Here is a 27,087-nt window from a genome sequence, read left to right as displayed (position 1 = left end):
AATTCCTTTCTATAAACTTGAGTTTTTCTTGACTTCTTAAGTTCATTTTGAAGAGAAAAACTGCATGAAAATTTCAGTTTTGTTCTTGATAAAAGTTCCATTACTCTAGAACAAAAACCATCCCTATAGCCTATTGTAAGTCACTCACATCTACACATCAAGGCTTATAGGAAGAGAAAGTTGTACCATCTTGTTTTTGATTTGATAATCTCTTGAAAGAAGAGATTGTTGTGGCATTGGCAATTGAAGATTGTCAAGGTTGTACGGTTTGCTTGCGGGTTGCAAGTGCTTGCGGTTTTGCAAGTGGAAATAGTGGAGAAATCTCAAGCGAGGCTTGGGGACTGGATGTAGGTCTGGAGGACCGAACCAGTATAAATCCTTGTGTTTGCGTATGCAATTTTCTGTGATTGTCTACACATTGGTTTGATCTTTCTTACTCTTTGTGATATTATTTTATTGAAATTTAAAGTTTCCGCATTAGATTTCATAAACACTATTCAACCCCCCCTTCTAGTGTTTGAATGCCATTGCAGCGATCCTTCAATTGGTATCAGAGCAGGTTGATCAAGAATAACAATGGCTACATCATCTACATCACAGTTCAAGGAAGGACATTCTACTCAAAGACCACCACTTTTCGATGGTTCCAACTACAACTACTGGAAGTGTAGGATGAAGATCTACCTTCAATCGATAGGATTCGATCTCTGGAACATAGTGGAGTCTGATTACAACAAGCCTACTACTCCATATTCTGAATGGACATTGGTGGAAAGGACAAATGCGAATCTTGACGCCAAGGCAATGAATGCATTGTTTTGCGCAATGGATAAGAATGAATTCAACCGCGTGTCTACTTCCAACACTGCACATCAAATCTGGCACACACTTGAGGTAACCCACGAAGGAACTTCTAAGGTTAAAGACTCAAAAATTTCTGTTTTAGTGCACAGGTTTGAAATGTTCAAGATGAAAGACAACGAGACAATTGGTGAAATGTTCACAAGGTTCACCGACATCATCAACTCCCTAATTGCGTTAGGAAAGGACTATACACAAGTGGAGATGGTTAGGAAAATCCTCCGGGCTCTTACTTCGGATTGGGAAAAGAAGACTACCGCAATAGAGGAAGCCAACGACCTCTCCACATTGACAGTAGAAAATTTGATAGGGAATTTGATGGCATACGAGGTGCAACTTGAAGATCGGAAAAAGGATAATGAAGATAAGAACAAGAAGGTTCTTGCTTTCCAAGCATCTACTGATGATGAGGATTCCGATGACGAAGAAGAGTTTGAAATAATCACACGCAAATTCAGAAAATTCTTGAAGAAAGGTAAGTTCTCTTCTAGTAAATTCAAAGATACTAACAAAGTCACTTGTTTTGGTTGTAATAAGCCAGGACACTACAAGAAAGATTGTCCCCTACAACAAAAGTTAAAGTCGAAGTCTTCTAACAATTTCAACGGGTTCACAAAGAACAAGAATGAACAAGTGAAGAACAAAAAGAAGAAGGCTTTGTCGATAACATGGGATGATAGTGACCAGTCATCTTCAGATGAAGAAGAGGAAAAAGAAGATCATCAAGCGAATATGTGCTTTATGGCAAATGAATCTGATGATGATCAAGTAAGTAATCATGATGAGTTACTTGACGCATTTAACGAATTATTTTTGAAATACAAGCAACTAAATTCTTCTTTTAAAATATTAAAAAATGAAAATGAAAATTTGAATAACACTTTAGTCTCTCCTTATGCTTCACAAATAGAAGATCTTAAAGAGAAGAATAAAGAGTTATTTTCTGAAAATTACAAGTTATCTAGTCACAATCAACTTCTTAAAAAAGAATGTGATTTCTTTAAAGTTCGTATTTCAAATTTGGATGATAATGTTAAAAGTCTTAAAACCAAATATGAAACTATATTAATGAATGTAGGTAAATTTAACAAAGGAAAAGAGAATCTAGATAATCTACTTTCTTATCAATTACCTGCTAAGAGTAAACAAGGATTAGGATATGTTTCTAACTCCAGTAATGAGAAAACATACTCTTCTATGCAAAAGAAAAATTATGCTTATTTATATTCTAAATTTGTGAAAAGTAATTATCATGCACATAGTGATACATCTATGCATGCTAGTTCTAAGGTATTTTCACATAATGATAGAAAAATGCATATGAAGAAAGTTGCATGTAAGAATATTTTAAAATCCAACTACATTTGGGTTCCTAAAAATGCATGTTTAAGTGATAGAAAGATATACTTATCAAATTACAAAAAGGATATTTGTGATTCTAAAAACTATCTTTCATACAATGTAGGTAAACCAAATTCTTATTGGGTTTGGTTTCCTAAATGCTAATCTCATGGACCCAAAAGTTAAAGGGTACCAAAACATATTTCTTTTATTTTGCAGGTACCTAATAAAAGGGAAACATGGATTTTAGATAGTGGCTGTTCCAAGCACATGACCGGGAACAAGGACTTATTTTCTTCCATACAATTTAAAGATGGAGGAACTGTTACCTTCGGTGACAACAACAAGGGTCAAGTGGTAGGAATTGGAACGGTCGGTATGAACTCTAAAACTCTTATTAATAATATGTTTGATATGTTTGCTTTTGCTAGTTATTAATGAACAAGTATGTTTGCTTTTGCTTAATGAATTTTATTTTTAGCAAATATTCTTGTTATTTATCTTGGTTAACATAAGAGAAATGTTTCATAAATTTTTGAACTCATATTTTAGTTCTTCTAACCAATTCTTAAATAACTACTTGATGGTTAGTCTCTAATAACTACTTCCATGGTTATAAATAGAGAAATATTTCTTCTTAAACAACATAATACATTCAATATGACTCCCATAGAAAACTTAATTTTCATTGCAAGCTTATGTCTTCCTATTTGGATGGGAGATGTAATGGACTATGTGCATAATCTTGAAGATTTATTTGAAGTTTTAGGCCATGTTGAAGAAATATTAGGTTGTATTGAAGAAATGTATTAATTGTTTCATTATTTATTATTATCTCCCTTTCTATTCTTCTTTTTGTTAATGACAAAGGGGGAGATATATTAGAATATTGAAATATTGACAACTATTGCAATATTGAAATATTGACATGTATGCATTGTTATACAATATTAGGATTACTAATAAGTGCTATCTTTTTGTGTGTTAAATTAACATGTATGCATTGTTGCAGGGGGAGTAAGTATGTTTAATTAAAGTTTTTCAATATTATTTGTCATCATCAAAAAGGGGGAGATTGTTGGGAACATGGTTGATGTTACAATATCTCTTGTATTTTGATGATAACAAATCATTGTTTATCTAACATATTTTACTGCAGATTCAAGATATACATCTCAAAGCAACAATCAAGATATTAAGGCTATATCAAAGACAAGATTTCAAAGATCAAAAAGATGAAGTTAATCAAGTCACTTCGCGCTTCAAGAAGAAAATATACTTTACAAGAGTGATGTAATTTTGTCTTTTCTTTTAGAATCTTTGTACAAGCCTTGATCACACACACAACACACACTACTCACTTAGAAGATCATAGAAAATATTCTAAGTATAATCCTAAGTCTAATCAACGAATGAATAACATTTTAAACTATTGAAAATATGTATAACATAGTTTCTGGCCGACCAAAGAAATGTCTGGTCGACCAGATATAACAACCAGAAACAGAGAGTCTGAAAAATCTCTGTCTGGTCGACCAGATATGGACCTGGTCGACCAGAGGCTACAGACTTGGACAGAAAATTCCAAAATTTCTCTGTCTGGTCGACCAGGCCTCAATATGGTCGACCAGACAGTGCTTCCAACAGCTATATTTTTCAAATATCATGAACGTTTTGTGAACGTTTTTGGCAGTTATTTTTGAATATTTTTGAACGAAAATTATACCTATAAATAGGTGTTAAGTTCTGAAAATTGATCTATCAATTCATATATATAAACTTGAGTTTTTCTTGACTTCTAAAGATCATTTTGAAGAGAAAAACTGCATGAAAATTTCAGTTTTGTTCTTGATAAAAGTTCCATTACTCTAGAACAAAAACCATCCCTATAGCCTATTGTAAGTCACTCACATCTACACATCAAGGCTTATAGGAAGAGAAAGAGTTGTACCATTTTGTTTCAGTTTGATAATCTCTTGAAAGAAGAGATTGTTGTGGCATTGGCAATTGAAGATTGTCAAGGTTGTACGGTTTGCTTGCGGGTTGCAAGTGCTTGCGGTTTTGCAAGTGGAAATAGTGGAGAAATCTCAAGCGAGGCTTGGGGACTGGATGTAGGTCTGGAGGACCGAACCAGTATAAATCCTTGTGTTTGCGTATGCAATTTTCTGTGATTGTCTACACATTGGTTTGATCTTTCTTACTCTTTGTGATATTATTTTATTGAAATTTAAAGTTTCCGCATTAGATTTCATAAACACTATTCAACCCCCCTTCTAGTGTTTGAGTGCCATTGCAGCGATCCTACAGGGAGAAGATTAGTAAAGTAGTAAATACCACAATAAATGTGGGTAAAAAACATTGAATATTCTCATTTGACCAACACGTGGGTGGAAATGTTCTCACTGCTAGTTACCAGAAGAGTAATGCTATAGGGACCTAAACCTATGGGACAGGTGAGGTGTCCCCTCCACATTGCTCCATGCACTGTTCATGAATAGTGCATGGAGCAATGGGGAGGGGACACCTCACATCTCCCCTCCCATGTCCTATGGATTTGGGTCCTTAGGGCATCTCCAACAGCTTCTCTAAAATTTTCTCCAAAATGAGGAAACAAAAGTCACATTCTCCAAATTATTTTTACACCAACTCCAACAGCTTCCCCATTTTAAAGAATCCCTTTTTTCCTCCAAAAAATTAGAGAATGCTGCAGATTTGAGGAAGTTTTCCCATTTTTTCTCCTCCATCCCTATTTTGGGGAATGAGATGGGGAATCTGTTGGACCAAAAACCTAACTAAATTCTCCAAAAGTGGAAAATGGGGAAGTTGTTGGAGATGCTCTTACGAAATTTCCCCGAACAGAAAGTAGTAACTTGCACCTAACTCAAGGTGTTTTTTGCTATATTTTGTAAGTTAGAGTATTTAAGCGCTACAATAGTAAAACAATAAGGTTTATAAATGCCATTTAGCCTTTCCATAAATATAACAAGCTATGCTTTACATAAGAAATGGACAAGTGATAAAAAAATATATTTAATATTAAAGCTTGGCTTAAGAGAACTTGGTTGGAAATAATTAATTAGTAAGAATGTCGGATTAAGTGGTGAGGTAAGAAAAAGCGGAATGGAAAATTAGGATTCCTGGGGAGGGGAAAAAATTATGACAAAGATTTTATTATTGTTGTATAGCTAAGGTTTATGGAAGCACAAACTCAGAGGCTTATAAATGATTGGAATTAATCAACTCTAAAATTTCCATTGGTTATAATTATTTTTTACTTGGGATGTCATAATTTTCCAGTACAGATAGAGATGATCGAAACTAAAATCATCTTACGATGAGCTGATAATCTCCGCGTGTGCACCTCAAAGTTTTTTTATGGCATACAAATTAACAGTAAAAAGAACAATCTATGACTTTGTTGATAATCTTTTAGAGTGGGCCCATCTTTCCCATGTGGCCTTTAATCTACCAATATTTTAATTGGATCTACCTTGTGCCCGTTAATTTACCAATCACTTTGTCAATGATGAATGCGAACATATATGTTGTCTCCTTCTACGCAATTCGAAAATACCTACAAAGAGGATTCAAAGAGGATTTTAGATTTTGTCCCTCACTTTATTCTATCTCCCCTAGCTCCTCACAACCTCCTACCAAACCAAGTAGAATGCTTTATTATTTATTTATTTATTTATTTTTGTAATTTATGCTAAGCTTTCTTTATAGCATGATTTTTTATATGCACTGCATCTTGAGAACTTACAGGAAAGAATAATTTTGATAAGCTAGATATCATAAAGTTTTGATTTTTTTAATAAAAATATATGGCTAAATTGCACTTAAATATCTTAAAGTTTCACTTTCATGTCATTTATACTCCACAAGTTGTATTTGGTAGCCAAAAAAGTACCGTATATAAGCTGTTTAAAATTTGGCACGTTAGTATAATCGATCATGTAAACGTGAAAATCGTCACAATACGTGAAAATCGTCACAATACTTGAAAATCTTCACATGAATGTTTCTATGTATGATACTTACGTGCAAATTTTAAAGCTTTTTTGCTATTGATATTTATCAAATTTACTATTAAATCAACCAATTTTTTTTTTCAAACTTGTCTTACTTCTACTTAAAATAGAGTTAAGATATGTCTAATGAAAATTTTAACAAATATTACTAGTTAGAAAGTTATAATATTAACCTGCTAGTGTCAGATCGATGAGAACATTCGAGTAAAAAATTTTACATTTGCATGATTGAAGGTGCTAACGTGCCGATTTTTTAGCAACTTGTACTTTTACGCCACAAAATACAACTTGTGGTATATAAGCAACAAAACAAGGAAACTTTATGGTATTTAAGCACAATTTAACCAAAATATCATCATGATTAACTTTTATTTTAATTTTAACATAAACTATATATTATATTGTTATTGATGATGCAGCGTTGGAGTCAAATCTCAGAATCCACCAAGAAACTCTTCGAATCCACAAAGATAACCTTTGAATCCACAAAATAAAATGATAATGGGAATTTTGTGTATCTCCAGTTTTACCATGGAAAACATATTTCCATATCGAATTCTATCTCTGCTTAATAATTAATAGTGCAAAAATTAAAAGGCTTATTTTTTTAAAGAAAAGACGGAGCTCCACAGTGACAAAAATTACAATGCCTTTTTTAGAGAAAGGATGGGGACCCACAGCGACAAAAATTACAAAGTTCCCAACCGAGAAAAGTATATTCGAACGAGGTAACCTATTTTGTTTTAATTACTTGTTCTAACCAAATTGGCTATAAATAATTAATATTTGCTGTAGTTTTTCGTAGAGATTGTGTTATAGTTGTTTTAGTGATGGAAAATAATCTCTAATTAATGACAGACAAGTGTCCTGCATTATGCATAATCAAGTCAGTACCTCAAGATAATCAGAAGCTCAATTTGGTCGACTTGACATGCCGACATCTTGCAAGGACGACTCGAAAGGCGTCACGTGTCGTCCCCTGGCTTAGTCGACTGCTTAACCATTCCACTCGGCCGACTAATCGACCGACACCTTGCGGGGGTCACTCAAAAGGCGGTACTTCTCGACAACCAGACAAGTAGAAATGCGACGAAACGCCTTGAGCCTCGAGCCCCTCCTGTGCACTGATGACCAATCACCTCGTAATAAATGCCATTAAATGCATTATGGGCGTCATCATTCCTTTGCCCCCAAAAGTATTTATGACACATCGGACCACGTCGGCACCGCACACCCCCGTCACTTCACATTAAACACTAAAGTGGTATATTCATCACTCATCGGCCGACACCTGTAAAGTTAAGACTGACATGGCCGCCAATCCATGCTCGGCCCAAATTACCCTTCTACTCTCCTACCCTTACTAGAAAAGATGATATTATTTTCAAGTACATGGTAAGCTTTTTTTTCTTCTTACTCTCTGAACTTAAGAACTAATGCAGTTCCCTTTTACTTCTCCACACAAGCAATCCACGGATTTGTTCGTCGGAGGAACAATCGCGGAATCACATCCCGCCCTCTTACGATTTGTTACTTGTGTAGGNGGAAGAACAACTTACTTAAGAACCGGACATTGGGAGAGTTAGAGGATCTCCGTCAATTTAATCAACTCTTTTTATTTGACCGTGTGATTCCATACATCAATAGATTGTAAGTTCACTTAATTTTCTCATCAGCCATAACGATATCTAATATTAGAATATACAAATATTGATACAATATTTGCTTACAAACAGGCCCTCAGATTGAGATAGATTTTGGGATCGTAGACGCCTGAGGGCGAGCCCACAGCGTCTTGATCACTTATTTGTTCTGGGATTTTCAGTGCGCTGGGTCAAGGCCCATGATAGAGAGAGATTTTGGGACAGTGGACGCCGACACAATTGAAAGTTCGTTCACAATTCCGAAAACTAGTCAAATTCTTAATCGACTTCCTTTGACGTGCACGACTCTAACACTTGCTTTTAATTCTAATTTTTTGATTGATAGAGCTCTGACATTTACGTTTAGTGATTGATCATTACAGATTTAACTAAAAAGGAATGAGAGGCTTAAAATGATTTTTTTTATTTTTTTTTTCATTCTCAAGTTCAGGACTTCAAAAATGCTGATGATATTGGAATGTTCTTTGGCATCAAATCAAGATTTGGGCCGCAAGCAACGTTTTAATTTTGGGCCGCGTTATTGAGAACGGCATAGAAATGGGCCTGGTTTTTCATGATGAAAAGAAACAAGAAACGTAATTAATACGCGATCAGATACGGAGGAGACCCGTGAACCTCTCCGATCCGACCGTGAGTCTTAAATGCTCGGTCACTACCCTCTCTCTCTCTCTAATTTGGCTACGAATTTAATGGGTACGATCGACCTTCTTCTCCTCTATGCTATTTCTTTCATCTTAATTAACTGCTCTCGTCTACTCAAAATTCTTATAAATATATTTAGTGAGTAAAAACATCACTCTTTGCTCCGTTTGATGGAGGCAAAGGGTAGTCAATCCAATTATTTACCGTCAAGCTAGTTGTTGATGGAATATTTCGTGCTGGGTATGCTGTATATATATATTTTTTCTATAATTCTTTTCTTAAGGAATGGGTGATTTCGGAAATGTATACATTTCTATGGTTTCACATATAGCCTTCTTCTACCCACAAAGTCTGGATTCTCTTCTACAAAAGTACGTAATCCACATTTCTGTATAATAGCTTTTTGTTCTTTTGATTGTATTTAAGAAATTTTGAATGAAGCTACTAATGAGTTTATAGTATTACCAATTGTTTATGTCACAAACTTAATTGTATGAATGTGAGGATATTTTGAGGAGTTTAGGGTCCCTTAATCTTCTCTGATGACTAATTATTTTGAGGAAAGTAGATTCCTACGTACACAAGTAACACTTGTTAGCTGGCCGGAGGAGATTTCCCTCGGCATGTCCTTTGACATTTAAGTCAGTGATAGATAAACAAATTGTCAGAATGCATAACCTAGCTAATTCGAGATCTTTTTCAGCTTATCTTGGTGTAGTAGGGTTATCTATTATTTATAGAGAATTCATGGGGGCACGTTGGTAATTCAGCATGGTCTGTGCAGTTGGTCTAACAGACTGCACTTTACACACGCCGATGGTCAGTTGAATATATAGGTCATATTTCTATTCAATGTGACAGTGATAGAACGGAGGAAACGCTAGCGTAGTCTGAGGAGTTATTATGACTTAGGTTCGAGAAGTTATAATGATTTTGGCCAACGCATTTAATGCAATGGCGACTAGGTGGTGAATTATGGCTGCCTATTGGCGATGCATTAAATGCGAATGACGCTGATGAAGCTGATATTTCATTCAGTCATTTGAGACATTCTCTAGTGAAGTATGAACAAAAGACATCTTTCGTCTCGGACTCGGATTCCTTTAATATATAGATCCCGGCCTGAAGACAGACGTAGACTGCTAGAAAGGTCGGTTGTGCTCACACTCGGGTTGAATTCATAGGACACGGCCCATTGATATGGCACGTGGTCAACTCTTAAGAGCTTATAATTAGACTTGATAATTTTCAGAACACAACACCCGTAATTGGGCGCTATAAGAGCATCTCCAAGGGTTCCCTTGGATGTCCCTTAATTTAGGGGGTACTATTGGGGAAGGAATTGGTTCTTCTCCAATGGTTCCCCTTAAAACCCCCTATCCCTTAATTAATTATATTTAGTTTTTTAATTTTATGAATTAAGATTTAATTAAATATGTAGTTTATTTATAAATGAATAAATAATTAAATATTAATAACTAAAAATAATTAATTAATTAATTAATCTAAATTAAGAAATTACTTTATATAATCATTAAATTAATTAATTAAATTAAAATTTAACAAATAATTAATTTAGATAATAATAAATTTATATAAATCGTGTTAAAAGTTAAATATTATTTTAAATTTAAATTCATATTATTTTAATATTAATTTTATTTAACAATAATATCTCAACGGTCATATTTCAACGGTCATATTCTAACGGTCATATTTCAACGGTCATATTTTAACGGTCGTATTTCAACGGTCGTTTTTTAATTAAATGTGGTCACTCCTTCTATAAATAGCACTACCAGTGTCCTTCATTTTCACTAAATTCAAATTCATTCAATTTTTTTAACTCAATCTTCAATATTATTTATGGCTAGTAATTTGTTACGTGCCTTGCTACAAGAGGAAGAGGATGACGACGATGATGATTACGCGACCTTATTAGCAATCGCATCTTTGGAAGAACACCACTCCAGCGAAGGTCAAAGTTCTCGTCGTCGTGGTTCCATTCCAGGGCACGCTGTAATTCAACGCAATAGAGCTGAAGGTCACGAGAGGCTTTTTCATGATTATTTTAGTGAATCTCCTGTGTATCCAGCAAAACTATTTCGAAGGAGGTTTCGTATGCATCGCCCACTATTTTTGCGTATTTTATCCGCAGTGGAAACACATGATTCCTACTTTGTCCAGAAACGGGATGCTGCTGGGAAAATTGGTTTATCCTCACTACAGAAAGTAACTGCTGCTATGAGGATGCTTGCTTATGGAGTATCAGCAGATTCTGTGGATGATTACGTGCGGATTGGAGAAAGCACCGCTATAGAGAGTCTCGGCAGGTTTACCAAAGCAATTGTTGCAATTTTCGGTGATGAGTATCTAAGGTCACCAACTGACGAGGACACTGCAAGATTGCTTGCAATTGGCAAACAACGGGGATTTCCTGGGATGTTAGGAAGCATTGACTGCATGCATTGGAGATGGAAGAATTGTCCGGCTGCGTATCATGGTATGTATACTGGTCACAACCACACTCCTACAATAATTTTAGAAGCTGTTGCTTCCTATGATCTTTGGATTTGGCATGCTTATTTTGGTTTACCGGGAGCTCTTAATGACATTAATGTGTTAGAACGGTCTTCCGTTTTTTCTCAACTTGCTGAAGGGCATGGTCCGACTGTTAATTATACAGTCAATGGTCATGAATACACGATGGGATACTACCTTGCTGATGGTATATATCCGTCATGGGCAACATTTGTTAAAACAATTTCTTTACCACAAGGAAATAAAAGAAAACATTTTGCTACACTTCAAGAGTCGACAAGAAAGGATGTAGAGCGAGCATTCGGGGTACTCCAATCACGCTTTGCAATTGTGCGTGGACCAGCTCGCTCTTGGGATGAGAAAATATTGAAAAATATTATGCAAGCATGCATAATAATGCATAACATGATTGTTGAAGATGAAAGAAATGATGATTATATCGACTTCACGTACGATGCTGCTGAGGAAGCCCCAACTATATCAGTGTCTCACGAACGTACAATAGATTTGTGTGAATTTATTCAGAATCATCATCGCATTAGAGACAGACAAACTCATTCTCAATTGCAATTGGATCTTGTCGAACATTTATGGGAACGAAATGGTGGGCTTTAGTAAGGGATTTGTATGCTGATGTAATATTAATGTCATTTAATTTAGTGTTGCAAGTAAAGACCTGTTAGTTGATGTAATATTGATGTTATTGAATTTCTATATTAATATGTGATCATATTTGATTTTTGAGAAAAGTTTCCATTTGCATAAATAGAACTTCATAAAATCTTCAAATACGATACATCATCTTCAAGTACGATACAACAAGAGTAAATTGAAATACATAAGAGCACACTAAATATGATACATCATCTTCAAGTACGATACAACAAGAGTAAATTGAAATACATAAGAGCACACTAAATATGATACATCATCTTCAAGTACGATACAACAAGAGTAAATTGAAATACATAAGAGCACACTAAATATGATACATCATCTTCAAGTACGATACACCATCTTCCTTCTAATTTGAACTACCACCACCAAATTGCCTTTCAAGAATTTCCATCTTCAACTTATTGTAATACTCTACTTGCAATGGAGGCATGCCATCAGTGTTAATTGCCATAATCCTCTCATCTTGTTTCATAGCTTTCAATCGCATTTTTTCCTTTTTGATATTTTGAGCTTCTTGAGCGACCTGTAGTCTAGCTTGCTCTATCTTTATGCGCTCTTGCTCCTGAACATAAATTTGACCAAATAATTCTGCTCTCTTTATTTCTTTTTCTTTCCGATCCTGCTTCATTTCATCAATAAACAACATCACTGGTGTAATTTCAGAAGCCACATGCTTGTCTTTACCTTGTTTCAACCTTTCTTTTGCAGCCTTTCTTCCTATGGGCCTTGACGAACCCTCAGTAGGACATTCGTCTTCCCTACAATTTATTGAATCTGGAGTTGCAGGAGAAGATGTAGCAGGACTTGAATTTTTTGACCTCTTAGATTTTTTCATTGAAAATTGGCCAAGCCACTTTGGATGGAACCTTAACTCATTCCAACAATGTAAAAATTGAAAACTTGCTCCTTGCATGCTTTGAAACATTTGCATCGCTTCCATAATCTAATTAAAAAATAAAATAAATTTACTAACATGTAAAAAGTAAAACAATTAATAAATTATATAAATCTAATCAGTTTAAATAATTTGAAGCCACAATTAGTACCTTGTCATTCTCTGTCACGCCACTTTGATTTCTTGCTTCAATTTGATTAAAACACCCACAAAATTTACTAACTGCAATTTGAATTCTGTCACGCCACTTTGATTTCTTGCTTCAATTTGATTAAAACACCCACAAAATTTACTAACTGCAATTTGAATAGCAGACCAACGGTGCTCTAACCCTTTTTGATCACGATCGCTACTGAATGTTTTGTTTTCATGATAGTAAGTTGCTACTCGGTGCCAAAATGTGGAATATTTTTGCAATGTCCCTTGCACTGGATCAATGCTAGTGTTGATCCATGCAGATACAAGCAAGGTGTCTTCTTCGATCCGATATTTTGATTTTCGCATCGACTTCTTTTGCAATGGTACATCTTTTACCGTATTTTCTTCGGGTATGTCCGGCTGAAATGATTGCTCTTCATATTGATCTTCCCATGGATAATGACTAGTCATCAAATTGACATAATATGGATTATTATTTTCTGCCATCTACATCAGTATAAATCTTACATGAGTATGATTTAATTAAAATTCTCAAATTGTTAAAAATATAAGAAACATGAAGTGCAATTATAATTAAACAAAAAATATAACCTACCTTAAATTGTAGTATATATGATGAAATAGAGGTAGAAATAATGAAAGAGTGAAGTGTGAAAGTGAACATCAGGGTAGTGCCTTATTTATAGGGTAAATATTAATTAGATAGTTTTAAAAAAATTAGCTATTCTAGCTAAAAAACAAAAAAAAAAAGCCTATACTAGAAAAATAGCCTAGACTAGGAAAAAAGCCTATACAAGAAAACACCCTATACCACAAAAACAACCTATAATTAAAAAAATCCTATACTAGAAAAACAACCTATATTAGAAAAAAAAGCCTATACTAGAAAAACACTTTGTACTAGAAAAAACAACTTATAATTAATAAAAAATATTAATAAAAAATTATAATAAAAAATTATAAGAGGTACATTTTAAAAAATATTAATCAAATTAAATTAACTAAACATTAATTTAATTATATTATTTTAAATTAACTATATATTAACTAAATTTAATAACACATAAATTAACACTAAAAAAAAAATATTATTATAAAATTATAAGGGGAAGGTTAAGGGACTTTAACCTTCCCCTTATTCTAGGGAGAAAGTTTAGGGAGTTGAGGTGAAGGGACAATTTTTCCGGTCCATTGGAGACCGGATCCCTTAAAACTCCCTTAATTTAGCTAAGGGGCCGGATTTTTCCGGCCCCTTGGAGATGCTCTAACAAGCTTGATAAGAGATAGATGTAACATTCAGATAAACTCATTTAATATCTTCTCACTCCTAGATGGTCTCTACACCCGCAAGTGTCACACTCGGGTTTTTGCATGTTCTTCATTAACATCCCTTAACTAAAGGAAGCATCAACTTATCGAGGCTCATCACATTAAATAGTGCATAAGAAAAGTTATCAATCGTGAGATCAACGTACGCACGAATCCTTAAGTCTACTGATCCAACGGTTAACTTCTCTCTTAATCTGCCGATGATGCAAATAGACTAGCACTTCCTCTCTTCAAACGTGAGCTCAGGCTACAAAACGAATCTCTCTGCGGAATGATGCATCATATTCGCGCATGAAAATAGGCGATCAGATACGGAGGAGACCCGTGAACGCGTGAACGTACGTCCTCTGTTCCACAGCGCGCATGCGCGCATGCTCCGAGCGCACGTGGGTCTTAGATGCTCGAACCCCGTCTACATATCTTGTTTGGATTGGCTACAAGTTAAGCGTTGTGCCTCTGTGTTATTTCTTACATCTTGGCTATAAATTACTGATAGAGAGTGATGCAGAAGAAATAAGTGATGCTTTTATGGAGAAATTGGATTGTGTGAAGATGAGGCAATTTAAGCGAAAAGAATTTGCTAGAATATAAAATTATAACACTCAATACTCACCATAACTTTGTGGTGTAGTGGAAAGGACGTAAAGTGATTCGGGAGATTTCCACGTGCAAATTTGGAGGACCGTATCTCTTGACGCACTCCATAGAATCCTTACTATGATACAGTTTCAAAAAGTTCAAGTATTCTATGCTGTCAAAAAAGAAAAATAATTAGTATAAATCCAAAATTAAAAGTTAGAACTCCAGGCCTAAACGGGTACAATCGTGATTTCACTGCCCTAGAAGATATAGGATCCGTCTATCGTCCTGGCGCAGTCGATTCTCTCCCCTAGCGGTAAAAGCCCCCAAAAAACGGCTGGCCTCTGTACTCGGGTAAGAGTAGTAGAGCTTCTGCTCAGACGAAGATGGTTGCCCGGAAAATAAAATAATAGCCAAAATTTTCAGAGCAAGAGAACAAGTAAAACTGGTTTTCAAAAGGGAGGAAGAATGCTCGTTTTTCTTGTGTCTTCCAAAGAGGAGAACCTCTGAATATATAGGAGTTGAAGGCCATATATCAGTTGCTCCAAATCCGCATACGTTACGCAGAATCCGCGTAAATCCTCGCGCTAAACTCCGCATCCGTTACGAACGAGTCATACGGAAGAAAACGGTAAATTAAAAGATTTGAGAGGTAAAAAATTTTGTGTGCGTGCGGTGTGGTGCGCGCGGTGGCATGGCGAGGCGAGGCGTGCGTGCGCGCGCGTGTGTTATGCAAAACCCACAAAACCTAAAACACTATTCAAGGCCCAATAAAATGTGAACCAATATAAACCTCTTGGAGTTCCTTCCATTTTCCAATGTGGGACTATTCACAAAGATAAAATTACCTTTTCATGAACAAAATATCCAACAGTCCCCCCCCCCGCCCCCCCCCCCCCCCAAAAAGCAATATTGACTAAAAACTCAAAATCAATAAATAAATCAATAAATCATAAAAAGGATATAGGTTGGGTAACCTTTCGTGTCGTGAATTCGGGAGAGCTAGCTTCCGGCTTTGAACCTTTCCTTAGTGAGTTCATCGTCACCTGAGGGACATAATGGACTAGGCCTTGAATTATGCCCCTTGAATCAAGTATTGACGAAAACATACACAATACGTCTTTATCTATTGAGCAAAGCGGGTTGAGCGTTAAATGTCATGCTCACAATAACCGACTCATAAGAGTTTCTAGGGATTAGCTCAGCCCCTCCCAACCGCGACCATCACTGTTTCTCTCACGTAGGTAAGTCCTCCAAGGGTACTACAACTGGATATTATACCATCCGCAATACACGCTTGGACTTGTTAAGAGTAAAACTCAACCTAACCATCTGTATTATAAGAGCATCGTCATCATAGAGAAGGGGTAGTAGCATATGCTACATAATGATATATAAATATATCTAGGTCGATGCTCCACAGAGTGTCACTTGTCAGCTTGTTTCTACCATATTGAATCAATATTGGGACTACGTCTCCAAATAAGGATTGGGTTACCGCTATCAGTGACCTCATCTATGGCCTTAACCCCATCTCCCTCGATGAATCCAGAACCACACTCCTGGATAACCCATTAGTCAAAGGGTCAGGAAGATTCTTCTCAGACTTTACAAAGTCCAAGATCACAACTTTGCCTAACAGGCGTTGTACAGATTTATATCTTATTTGAATATATCTGTTAAGTTTTTTATTTACATGCACTTGCTTTAAAAGCTCTATGGTGGATCTAGAATCAGAGTAAATGGAAATAGGAGGAGAGGGTTTAGGGACCAAAGGAAGTTCAGAGAGAAGATCTTTTAACCATTCTGCTTCTGTACAAGTGATATCAAGAGCAATCAATTCAGACTCCATGGTGCTCCTGGCAATCACTGTTTGCTTGCAGGATTTCCAGGATACAGCTGCACCACCAAAAAGAAATACATATCCAGATGTTGACTTTACAATGTTAGAATATGTGACCCAATTGGCGTCACTATACCCTTCTATAGCATCAGGGTAACCAGTGTAAGTCAAGCAACCTGATCTGCGTCGACGTCGCCTGAGCTCGCCTCAACTTCGAGCTCGTCGCCTGCAGGTTTGCTCTACACACCATAATATTTTCTTTCAAACTTGCTTTCATGAAATTACGTCCAAAAACTCTCTTCATTATCGTCTTCTCCAGCCTTCTTTCCTATGCATTCTCCGAAATCAAAACCACAAAATTAGTTTTCGATTCTAGTTCGTGCATTCAATTTGAAGCATTTGGCTTCACACGCCAAGGGCTTTGCATCTTTAAATCGCAATTCGGTATCTTGGGAGGCCTCACAAGTCCCCAAGCTCTCATCCCTCGGCTTCTTTTTGAGCACCACAAAAAAATTCGATGATCATCATGATAATTTCTGTTCATCTATCTCCGATTTCTCTCTCCCCATCCTCGCATTCCAAGACCTTCACAATTTCGTGGGCAATAAGACAATTCATGCACGTCTCCTCTGCCGATGAATACATTCTCTTTTTCTCCAATTGCGTCTCCACTTCAACGAAGAAAATGTACAATATGAGGTGGGCAGAGGACTGTGATCACTGCATCAGTGTTTTCTTGATGATCAAGAAATCCAGGGCAAAGAGGACTGAAAGGCACCAGGACTCAAGTTCTTGCAAAGGAGTCTGTTCATGTAACCCTTGCTGAGAAGACCAAATAGGAAACTCAAAATCTGAGTTGATACTGGCATTAATATAAAGGTGCGTTGTCTTGCAAATAAGAAAGGAAAATAAAAAAAAAATACTCAAAGAAATACACCAGCCGGGAATCGAACCCGGGTCTGTACCGTGGCAGGGTACTATTCTACCACTAGACCACTGGTGCGGTGACGATGTCAAAACTCTTCACGCATAATATATATAGAGAGAGAAATATGGAAAACATTACTAAATTCTTTCTTTGAATTTGGTAGTAAGGTGCTCAAATCTGCCCCCATACATCACAGATAGAGCCTCTTTTTTAGAATAAATGAATAGTGATTTAGGTATGAATAGTGATTGAGGCTCTATCTTCGATGATACGTGACAAATAGCGATTGAGACTCTATCTTAAATGATACGTGATAAATAGTGGTTGATGCTCTATTTTCGATGATACGTGATAAACAGTGGTTGAGGCGATGATGCGTGATGTAGAAGACAGATTTGACCACGTCACTATCAAGAACACAACAAATGTTAATCTCAATTCGAGCAACTCTGGCAAAAAATTTTAATTAATGATTTGGTAGGGGTGCGCCAGGCCCATGCAGTAGTGCAACGCACAGGCGACGCTCGAGGACCCCAGCAGCAAGCTGCTGTGATGGACCCTTCCCCAACAAAAATTAATTTAATATCATAGTGGGCCGATGGCCCACGTATCAGATATTAAACTGATAAGAACAGATACTACACTTGATCTTAGCCAAAAGGCCGAGAAAGGTATGAGTTGCCACCAAGCCCTGCGACCCCTTTTATCCCAGCTGCTAGCCCTTCGGGTTGAAACGCAACCGATGTGGGACTAAAACTAAAGTCCCAGCTGCACGGATGATTTAAAAAAAAAACCAAGAACTGTGTCTTCATCTCATCCTCAACTCTGCTTCACTCTTCTTCAAGCAACCATTGATCACCCAACCATTGACTCAGAGATGCTTCACTCTTCTTCAAACATCTATGATTTGGCGCGTATATATTCCGCATACATCTTACGCGTATTATACGCGTCTTTTTAAAAAAATAAATACCGGTTATTATTTATTGAGGTAAACTAAACTGGTGAGAGGAGCTCTCCGCCCTCTCTCGCGGTTTCGATTCCTCACCGTTTCATTCCTCATTTTATATTTCTTTTGAGTCACCTTGATATTGTAAGGATAAAGATGATATCTCTAGCTCTATCTAGGGTTTACAGTTCGATCGCGCTGAAGACGAGGAGGAGAAGAAAATTAACCCTAGCTAACTCTCCCCTCCGGCGATCGAGAAGAATCACCTCCTCAAAGGCATTCCTTCGTTCGCATCTTCCGCTAATTATTAGGTCAAAAGATTATTCCTTTTTTGCACTCGCATGCTAATCGTGCTCGTGAAATAATTGTCGGATGTACGTTGGTGGATTCTTGCAAAAACTTCAACAGCTCTGTCCTTAATTTCCAGTTATAGGAATCAGCTGGTATATGTCAAGAACACTGTAGTCACCCCCACTCTTAATCAAGAGCTTTATCTTTACTATCAAAATCCTAAACAATCTTAAATATTTGGAGTTAAGTTTAAAAAAATGACATCATAGTGTTGGTGTTGGTCTTGTGATAAAGCGGAGTCAATGAGGTTATTATGTTGTAACAGTATGTGATGTTAAAGATGTCAACGATAGTATAATATATGAAGAAATTTTCTAAACAAACCCATTCATTTTTTTTAAAATCGACCCCTTGAGTTTTTTTACAAAAATCAACATATTTTTTTAATCCAGTTCTTAAATAGTCGGGGTTGTCAACCCCAACTATTTAGTGCATATAATGTTAGGATTTAGTGTTGTAATTTGGGTTTAGCAACCTCCTAAATAGTCGGGATTGGCAACCCCGACTATTTAGGAACCGGATTAAAAAAAAATCGACCTACTTTCTCGCCACAATGCTGACGTGACGATAAAGTGGGTCAATTTTTTGGAAAAAAAGTTAAATGAGTTTATTTAGAAAATTTCTTCTATAATATATCTCTGTACAAAGTGTCATCGGCATAATGCTATCTGTTATCATTTAGGAAGTTTCAAGTTACGTGTCATCGGAGCACCAGTGGTCTAGTGGTAGAATAGTACCCTGCCACGGTACAGACCCGGGTTCGATTCCCGGCTGGTGCAAAATGATCTTGCTTTTTTCGTTTTCTAAAGTTGCAATGCAGCATCACATCTTTCATTCCTTTACCTTTTTCCCACATGAAATTATTAGCGAATTTGTTGCAGTATCTTTGCTTCCTAATTGCAATGCACACCACTGCATTTTTTCCACAATATATTGCTTTATTAGAGGAACTTGTTGAAGCATCTCTGTATTTTTAATTACATTGCACTGCACCGTTACATTTCTTTACCAATATTCATTTATCAAATTCTGCAAAACTCATGTGACCAAATGTTGTGGCAGTAATCTTCTCTTGCTCGATCTCCTAATATTACTCACGTCTGATTATATGAACAACCTCCTTGATGGGTCCTTGGGTATCGGTGACTTGAGGCAGGCTCCTCTTCGATTAGTGCCCATGTTGCATATATATAGGTAAGGTATGGGTACAGAGCATGACAAATTTATAAAAATTAAGAAGTAGGATACGGAGACACAACCACGCATACGTTGAAACCTAATAATCTACTTGGGATCGATCAATATTGTTTTTCCTTTCACGTGCTATGAGAATAAAAAATTTCCATAACATTTTTACGTTTATTTCATTATGTATATTATATAATTGAGAACACGTCTAAGTAAATGTATGCACATATATAGTTAAGGAGTGTTCAAAGAGTGTCGGGTGTGGTATGGCTTCATGATAGAAGTGTTCATGCAACATAGATAAATGCCTACGTGATGGACGCTGGAGACGGTCCAAATATCTTATTGAATCTTTTCTTCTACATGATAGATTGTTTTCAGCGAAAGTTGTTTCCATTGCAGATTCCATTAAAACTTCGATCGTTTACAAAGAATTACAATGAAAATAAAAGAAAATACAACTCTCGAGAAAATAACACAGAAATTGTTTATCAACTCCTGCTTTTGTGGGACTTTGCCTGTGCCGGGAATGCTTTAGTTCGTGGACCACCGATTCGTAGATCGAGAGGTTGTTTAAGGATCTCTCCTTCGTTTATCGAAGTAAAGATTTGAAAACGAATATCTTATCGATGTAAGATGTCCGTTCTTCCAAAGATCAAGTCTGAGCTTAGATCTCTAGGATTCACCAAATGATGCTTGTCAGAGGGTGAAAATTCTCTCTTTCTTTCTCAAAATCACCAAAGACTCAAGTATCTTCTGCTCCAAAAATGCTCTCTGTCCTTTAATTCGTGCCTAGGGAGGTATTTATAGGGCTCTCAGTGCACCACAGTTGAAACGGAGGCGAAATAACTGACTGGCCGTTTTCTCTTTGGCCGCTGCAGTCTACACTGCCGCGGCTATTGGCGCGGCAGTATAGGCTGCCGCGGCCAAAGAGACGGTTACCCGAAGAGGCAGTTATCAGCACGTTTGATCGTGCTTAAAACCGCTCTCCCACGACTTTTAACCACCTTTTTTCGTGGTTTAACTGCTTGTCCACGTCAGCACACGTTCTGTTTCTGGTATGCTGCCACGTGGGCCTCAAAAATCATCATATAACTGTTTCGTAACTGCTGCAACACTCCTTTAACATAGCCGCGGCACCCTAGATTGCAGCGCCCAAGCCGCGACACGACAAGCTGTCGCGCTTCAGCCGCGACACGACAAGCTGTCGCGCTTAAGCCGCGGCACTATATGCTGTCGCGCCTTAGCCGCGACACCATGAGTTGCCGCGCCACCTTGTGTTGCCTGATGACGAGTAAATTGTTCTCGCATGTTGTTTTGAATGGTATTTGGATGTCTGCAAGTATTTTTTGACGCCTACAGATACCCCCTCCAAAGTATCTCAGACTCATCATTTCTTTTAGAGAGGAGTCTGGGACACTTTGGATATGATAGGCTTTCCCTGCAATTTCTCCAGTTCTTTGTTGAGGAAATTGCGTAGAATGGTCTGTGAATGGCTTCAATCCTTGACTTCTTTATCTCTTAGTCTACTCAATGCTTTGTAGAATAGCTAAGATTCCTCCGGTGCTGCGTTTATCGCGTGCCCGTCGTCGAAGTCTTGAATCAGAACTGTTGTTGAAGAATGGAGAAATAGTTTATACTCATATGCTCTATTGGAGTGTTCGGGAAACAGTTTAACCTCATGTACCCGTTGGGAGGTTCAAGGAGATGCAGTTTATACTCATATACTCATCGGAGTGTTCAGATGTGTATTCCAAATACAGCAAGAGATGTATGTGTTCAAACGTCGAAGAATTATCGTGCATGCACAGTATTTATACATGCCAGAGTGAACCATGGTGTGTTAGCTGCCGCGGCAGCTTACACTGTCGCGCTTTAGCGCGGCAACATAGACTGTCGCGCTCGAGCGCGACAGTGTCGAGTGCCGCGCAGCGCTTCGGCCAGTCAGATTATAACTCTGACGTTTGGGCTTCTTCGGGTCACCTTTCCCCGCCTCTTTGAGTTCGAAACCTCTTCCAAAACCCTATAAAAGGATTTTTTCTGGTTTTTCCCCTTTCCACCTCTTCATCTTTGCGTTTGCTCAAACAAAACCTAGGGTTTTAAGATCTAGGGTTTTGAGTTCTCTTTGATTTTGATCTTTTCCCTTGATCAAACTTGATTCTATTCTCCCCTGGTAAGAACCGAGCCTATCCCTTGTATTTCATGTTTATTTTGCTATTTAATTCGAGATTTCATCTCTAAACCCTAATTTTCTTTGATTCCAGGTTGATTTCACCATGTCTCCAAAGAAGACTCGTGGTTCGAAGGGAAAATCAGCGGCACCAGCACCTGAGGATGTCGAGGCTGCAGTTCCATCCTTTGGGGGTAAGTTTCTTCCACTTCTCTTCTCTGAAACTGTTGATTTTGTGCATATAACCTCGTTTGTCTCCGTTGAGAGGCATTCGGGAAGAGTTGACATCCCCCACCGAGGGGATTGACGCTTCAAAACACATACCTTGTTCAATCAAGGCATGTACCACAGTTAAGACACGGGTATTCGTCGAACTCGTGCCTTTTCAAAATCAAGAGTCGCTGTTCAGTTACCGCGGCAGCTCGTACTGCCGCGCCTGAGCGCGACAGTGTATACTGCCGCGGTAACGCGCGACAGCAACAACTGCCGCGGCTACTTAGTGAAGGTTTTCTCGTCTGTTAGCCTTTTTGGTCCAACTGTTTTCCAACCTTTCTTTGCAGTCCCCTTTCCTTCTGTGGCCTTCTCTGATAGAGAGGATCCAGGTCAAAGCGGTACTCTTCATGCCTCTTTCAACGGCGACTTTCTGGTTAGAGAGGCTCGCCAATTTAGCGAAAATCGTGATAATAGTATTCCAGAGTTGGTTCGTGAGGGAGGTCGTCGTACCCTGCGCGCTCTTTTGACTGATTCACCCCTAACTCCAATTCGAGATTCTACTGAACCGTTGAAGAAGACTGATTATCTGTTCGGAGATTCGGTAGAAGATCCAGACAAACTTTGCCGTGGCTCTGAAATTTGGTTGAATGAACATGAAGGTTCTTTTCTATTCCTTCCTCCATTTCCTCGACAGTACTCCCTTCTGCAATTGAGGAATTTGGCTGTTTCGAGGGAAATGACGTGGCACTTGACAGAAGACCATGAGCACGTTCATTGCGGCTATATTGGTAAAGATATTAGCGCTCCTGGCTCCGTCGGTAGGCCTGATGTTCGTGGTCTTCACCCTGGTATATTTGGACCAGATGGTGGGCCCCAAAACGAACTGATGATAAGGGCCAATACCGTAAAGAATAAGCTCGCTCGGGTTGGTCGAGAACTTCCCATTCCAAGATTCAGGTGTTATGGATGGGTTCACTCTCTTCCTGACAAATGGTGGGCTAGGATGACCAAATACGTACTCCATCGTTGGGATCAGGAGTTGCGGGATTTGGGATTATATGCTCCAATCCGAGCTAGTATGCATGGTCTCCCAGTGAGTGCAGATCATTTTATGGCTTTGTTCGAGTCTTATATTCCGGAGACCAATACCTTTCTTACCAAGTATGGGGAATTAGGGCTTCCGCTCCACGAAATGATGAAGGTATCCGGATTGCCATTGGGGAATACTCCTTACCAAGAATATTTTCCTAATAATCGTCAGTTGATGAAAATGAAGAAGGCCTGCTCTCCTGCTTATGACATCCTCTGGGAGTTAACTTGTCATTATCAGATAGCGATAGCCAAGATTGAAGTGAAGAGTAAGAAGGCGGCTCGAGTCAGTTTAAAACAGTTCGCCGACTACCTATTTCAGAACCTTGAGAGCCCGACCGGTGAAGAAGTCTGTGAATCACCGATTCTGACCCCTTCTGACGTCAACCAGCTAATCACGAAGATTAATGCTCAGTCTTACAGAACTGAGTCATCTGAAGGTGGTTTTCTTAAGGGCACCAAGTTCAACACTTTCTTGTGGCAAGCCACAAAGAGAATGAAGCCTGCAACTCTTCTTTCCGGTTATCTGGCCATTTGGCTAAAGAGATGTGTAGTGCCGCATCAGTCTTCTGAGGCGCTTCCTCTTGAAGTTCTCTTTCCCGCCGTGCAACTAGTTGTCAGAGGCAGGTTATCTCTTCTTTCTGCTATGATTGCTGACCTCCATAGCGGTTTGCGTAACCTAGCCAACACCTTTACCAAAGTGGGTGCCGAGCCTTCAACTAAGATTCCTTTGTCGAGCGTCGAATTTCCGTACACCTATTTGATGGCGTGGCTAGTTCTCCATCGATCGGACATGATGTCAGCGCCTGATGCGTCTGATCCAGAAATCCCCTTGCTGCAGCTCTTAGAAGGATGTAAGTGGTTATATCCTTCCCGACCATGGACTGACCGTGTGAGGCAATTCAAGAATGCCAAATGCTGGGAATTCTATAAGTGTTTCCCTCGGTTTTCTGGTGCCTATAATGACACGCTTGTTGACGAGGAAATGCCTGGGGCTAACAGGACCTCTCTCGATACGGGTAGTTTTCATTGGCTCATGAACATTCGCCCAGGCTATAATGTTTTTCGATCGAAGAACATTTGCAGGATTGAGCCTTATTTTCCTTGCCGTTTTGCGCGACAATTCGGCTACGATCAATTGTATATCGGGAATCCCAATAAATGGTTGATAAACTGCGGAGGCCTTATTGATGGGGTACGTGCCTGGTTCTGGAATGTTGCTGGCTGTACCGGAGCTCGATTTAGTTTGCCTGTCGCTGAGCCTGGTCTTTACTTAACCTTCCTCTACTGCCGGTGGATTTTAGCCGCCAATACTCCTCTTGCGAAGAAGAAGCTCCAGGGATAGTTTTACCGAGGATGACAATGCTGGGGGTGGGCCAGTTGTTCCTCCCCAAAATTGCCCGAAGAAGAATACGGGTGAGGACGAGAAAATGAAAGACCTAGAGAGCAAGATCAATGAATTGATGTTCGTTCAAGAGGTAAAGAAGACCAGTATTCTATGTCCCTACCCAAGGGAGTGAGAGTCAATCCCATATCCGGCAAAGTTCAATTTAATTAACTTCACGCCATTCAACGGAAAGGGCTCACCCTCATTCATTGGTTTAGAATCTACCATTTTAAATTTGTTAAAATCAGAAGCTTTAAATCTTTTAATTCCCATATCATCTAAACCATACTTTTTCTCTAGGGTTTCCTACAGAACTTTAGCATTAGTGATAGTATAATATATATCATATAACCTATCAGATAAAGCTCCTAAGATTCTGTGTAGACAATGATACTCTATTTCTTGAGGTGTTCTTGGGATAGGAATGAAATCTGTGGAGGAAGATGAGGAAGATTGCCTAGTAACGCGGCTGCGACGCTCCGATCTCGGCAGCGAGATCGGTGGCTCCCACTGTGGTCGCCAGATTGTTCGCGGGGAAAATAGCATTCTTCTTCATTGATGATTCCATTGCTATCTTTAAATAACAACTTTTTGGGTTACAAAGATCCGGTCTTTTTATAAGATCCGGTTACAATGAAAATCAAAGAAAAATAAAGAAAAATTACAACTTCTCCTTGTTTGTCGGACGAATCACGAGCTCCTGTTTTGCGGTCGCTAGCTTTGGTGGGTTGTTTGCCTGCGCCGGGGTTATTTGCCGTGGACCACCGCGCGATCTAGATCCGAGCAGATCTACGCAGTATAACGGGTATTATTTCACCAAGGAAATAATAGCCGGAGGGATTATTTCACTAAGGAAACAATCGCTCGAATCTCGGGATCAAAGACCAAGCTTTGACCCGGAGTGTAACAACGTAGATCTGAGATCTCGATCCCCTCGAACTCCTGCCTTTTGCGATGCGGGTGCTCGCTAAGAATCAGATCTGGACGTCCAAGTCTTCAAGCCTTCAAAAACTCCAAGATGAGGTCTCAATCCGGCAGAGTTTCGGCTCTCCAAAAGTTCTTCCAAAAAGTCCTCTCAAATGATGAATGACCCCGCCTATTTATAGGCAACCAGATCTGTGCATTTGGCACAGATCTGGGCGGCCACCTCAGGGTGGCTCGGCTCATGCCGAGCCACCCTAAGCGAGACCAACTGAAGAAGTTGGTACATCGGCCGATGTTGTGACTAGAATTGGTGAGTTTCATTTATCGTTTGTTTCAAGCTCGGATTATCATTATGCTCATTGTAATCCTCCTGTTTGTAGAATCTCCTCTTAAAGAGTCTCTTAGTTTGGACCCGCCGTCCTCTGAGACTTTAGTTGAAAAAGTCCCTGATGTAGCGGGTGCATCAACAGCTACCATTCCTGAACCAATCTTGACTGTTCAGGAATCCAGATTATCATCCTTGAGCGAACCAAGTCATGCTGAAGGTTCTTCCGTCGAATTTGGTATGCTTTAGTTTGTTGTCTTGTATGCATATATATATACTGTACTGACTTATTTGACTTTCTCGCAGTTCCTTCATCATTATCAACTCAAATCCAAGCGTTATTGGTTGATGACGATCCGGACAAGTCTGTTATCTGCTCTAATCTCCAAGGCTTCATCTCCTTTTTGAACTCTATGGTCGATCGCATTCTCTTCAAAAGATCGTATTTTGAGAATTATAAAAAATCTTTTGAGCGTTTTATATCAGGGTTCAGAGAGGAAGGGTATAACGACTTAGCCGATTCAGTCACCGCTTATTTGGTTGATTTGAGGCAACATATTGAACTTCTGCAAACTCTTCGCACCAAAGGCGTACCTTTTTACATCGCTTCTCATATGGAATCCAGGCTGCAAGCGTGGCGTGATTCTCAAGAATCTGCCAACTCCGAACTCCAACAGTTAAGAGCCCACAGTCATCAGCTTAGGGTGAATATTGGCAAAAGGACACAAGCCAAGGTCAACCTACGCCGAGATATAAAATCGAGTCGAGCGGAAATAGCTCGCTTAGAGGAGGAACTTGCAATGGCCAAGGATGCTCTTGATGTCTTGGAGTCTGAGTTGACGCAGGAAATTCATGTTGAGGAAGACCTGTTACAGCAACTGAACTTTCAAGATAAAATAATTGCTGAAAAGGAACAAGAGGTCGCCGCGCTTCAAAGTGTTGATGAAGAAGCTTTCAAAATTAAATTGACGGCTGAGCTTGAACAGACTTATGCGTTAGA

General features: G+C 38.5%; 2 protein-coding genes and 2 non-coding genes across 4 annotated transcripts; 2 read left to right on the top strand and 2 right to left on the bottom strand.

The window, feature by feature from the left end:
* On the top strand, positions 10,406-11,695 carry LOC109838114 (putative nuclease HARBI1). Its single transcript, XM_020406584.1, has one exon. The coding sequence runs from the start codon at positions 10,406-10,408 to the stop codon at positions 11,693-11,695; it is 1,290 nt and encodes a 429-aa protein (XP_020262173.1).
* On the bottom strand, positions 12,073-12,879 carry LOC109839773. Its single transcript, XM_020408276.1, has 2 exons — positions 12,805-12,879; positions 12,073-12,701 (listed from the first exon to the last, which is right to left on the bottom strand). Exon 2 carries the CDS (start codon positions 12,696-12,698, stop codon positions 12,105-12,107), a length of 594 nt encoding a protein of 197 aa, XP_020263865.1. The 5' UTR covers positions 12,699-12,701; positions 12,805-12,879; the 3' UTR covers positions 12,073-12,104.
* TRNAG-GCC lies at positions 17,496-17,566 on the bottom strand. Its single transcript has one exon. It is a non-coding gene; the product is annotated as a tRNA-Gly (tRNA).
* On the top strand, positions 19,500-19,570 carry TRNAG-GCC. Its single transcript has one exon. It is a non-coding gene; the product is annotated as a tRNA-Gly (tRNA).

This window comes from Asparagus officinalis, chromosome 4 (genome assembly GCF_001876935.1).
Source record: "Asparagus officinalis chromosome 4, Aspof.V1, whole genome shotgun sequence".
Lineage (NCBI taxonomy): Eukaryota > Viridiplantae > Streptophyta > Magnoliopsida > Asparagales > Asparagaceae > Asparagus > Asparagus officinalis.
This window is presented reverse-complemented; position numbering and strand designations above follow the sequence as displayed.

Coding starts and splice junctions, on each gene's coding strand:
- LOC109838114 (XM_020406584.1), top strand. CDS start 10,406: ATGGCTAGTAATTTGTTACGTGCCTTGCTACAAGAGGAAGAGGATGAC.
- LOC109839773 (XM_020408276.1), bottom strand. CDS start 12,698: ATGGAAGCGATGCAAATGTTTCAAAGCATGCAAGGAGCAAGTTTTCAA.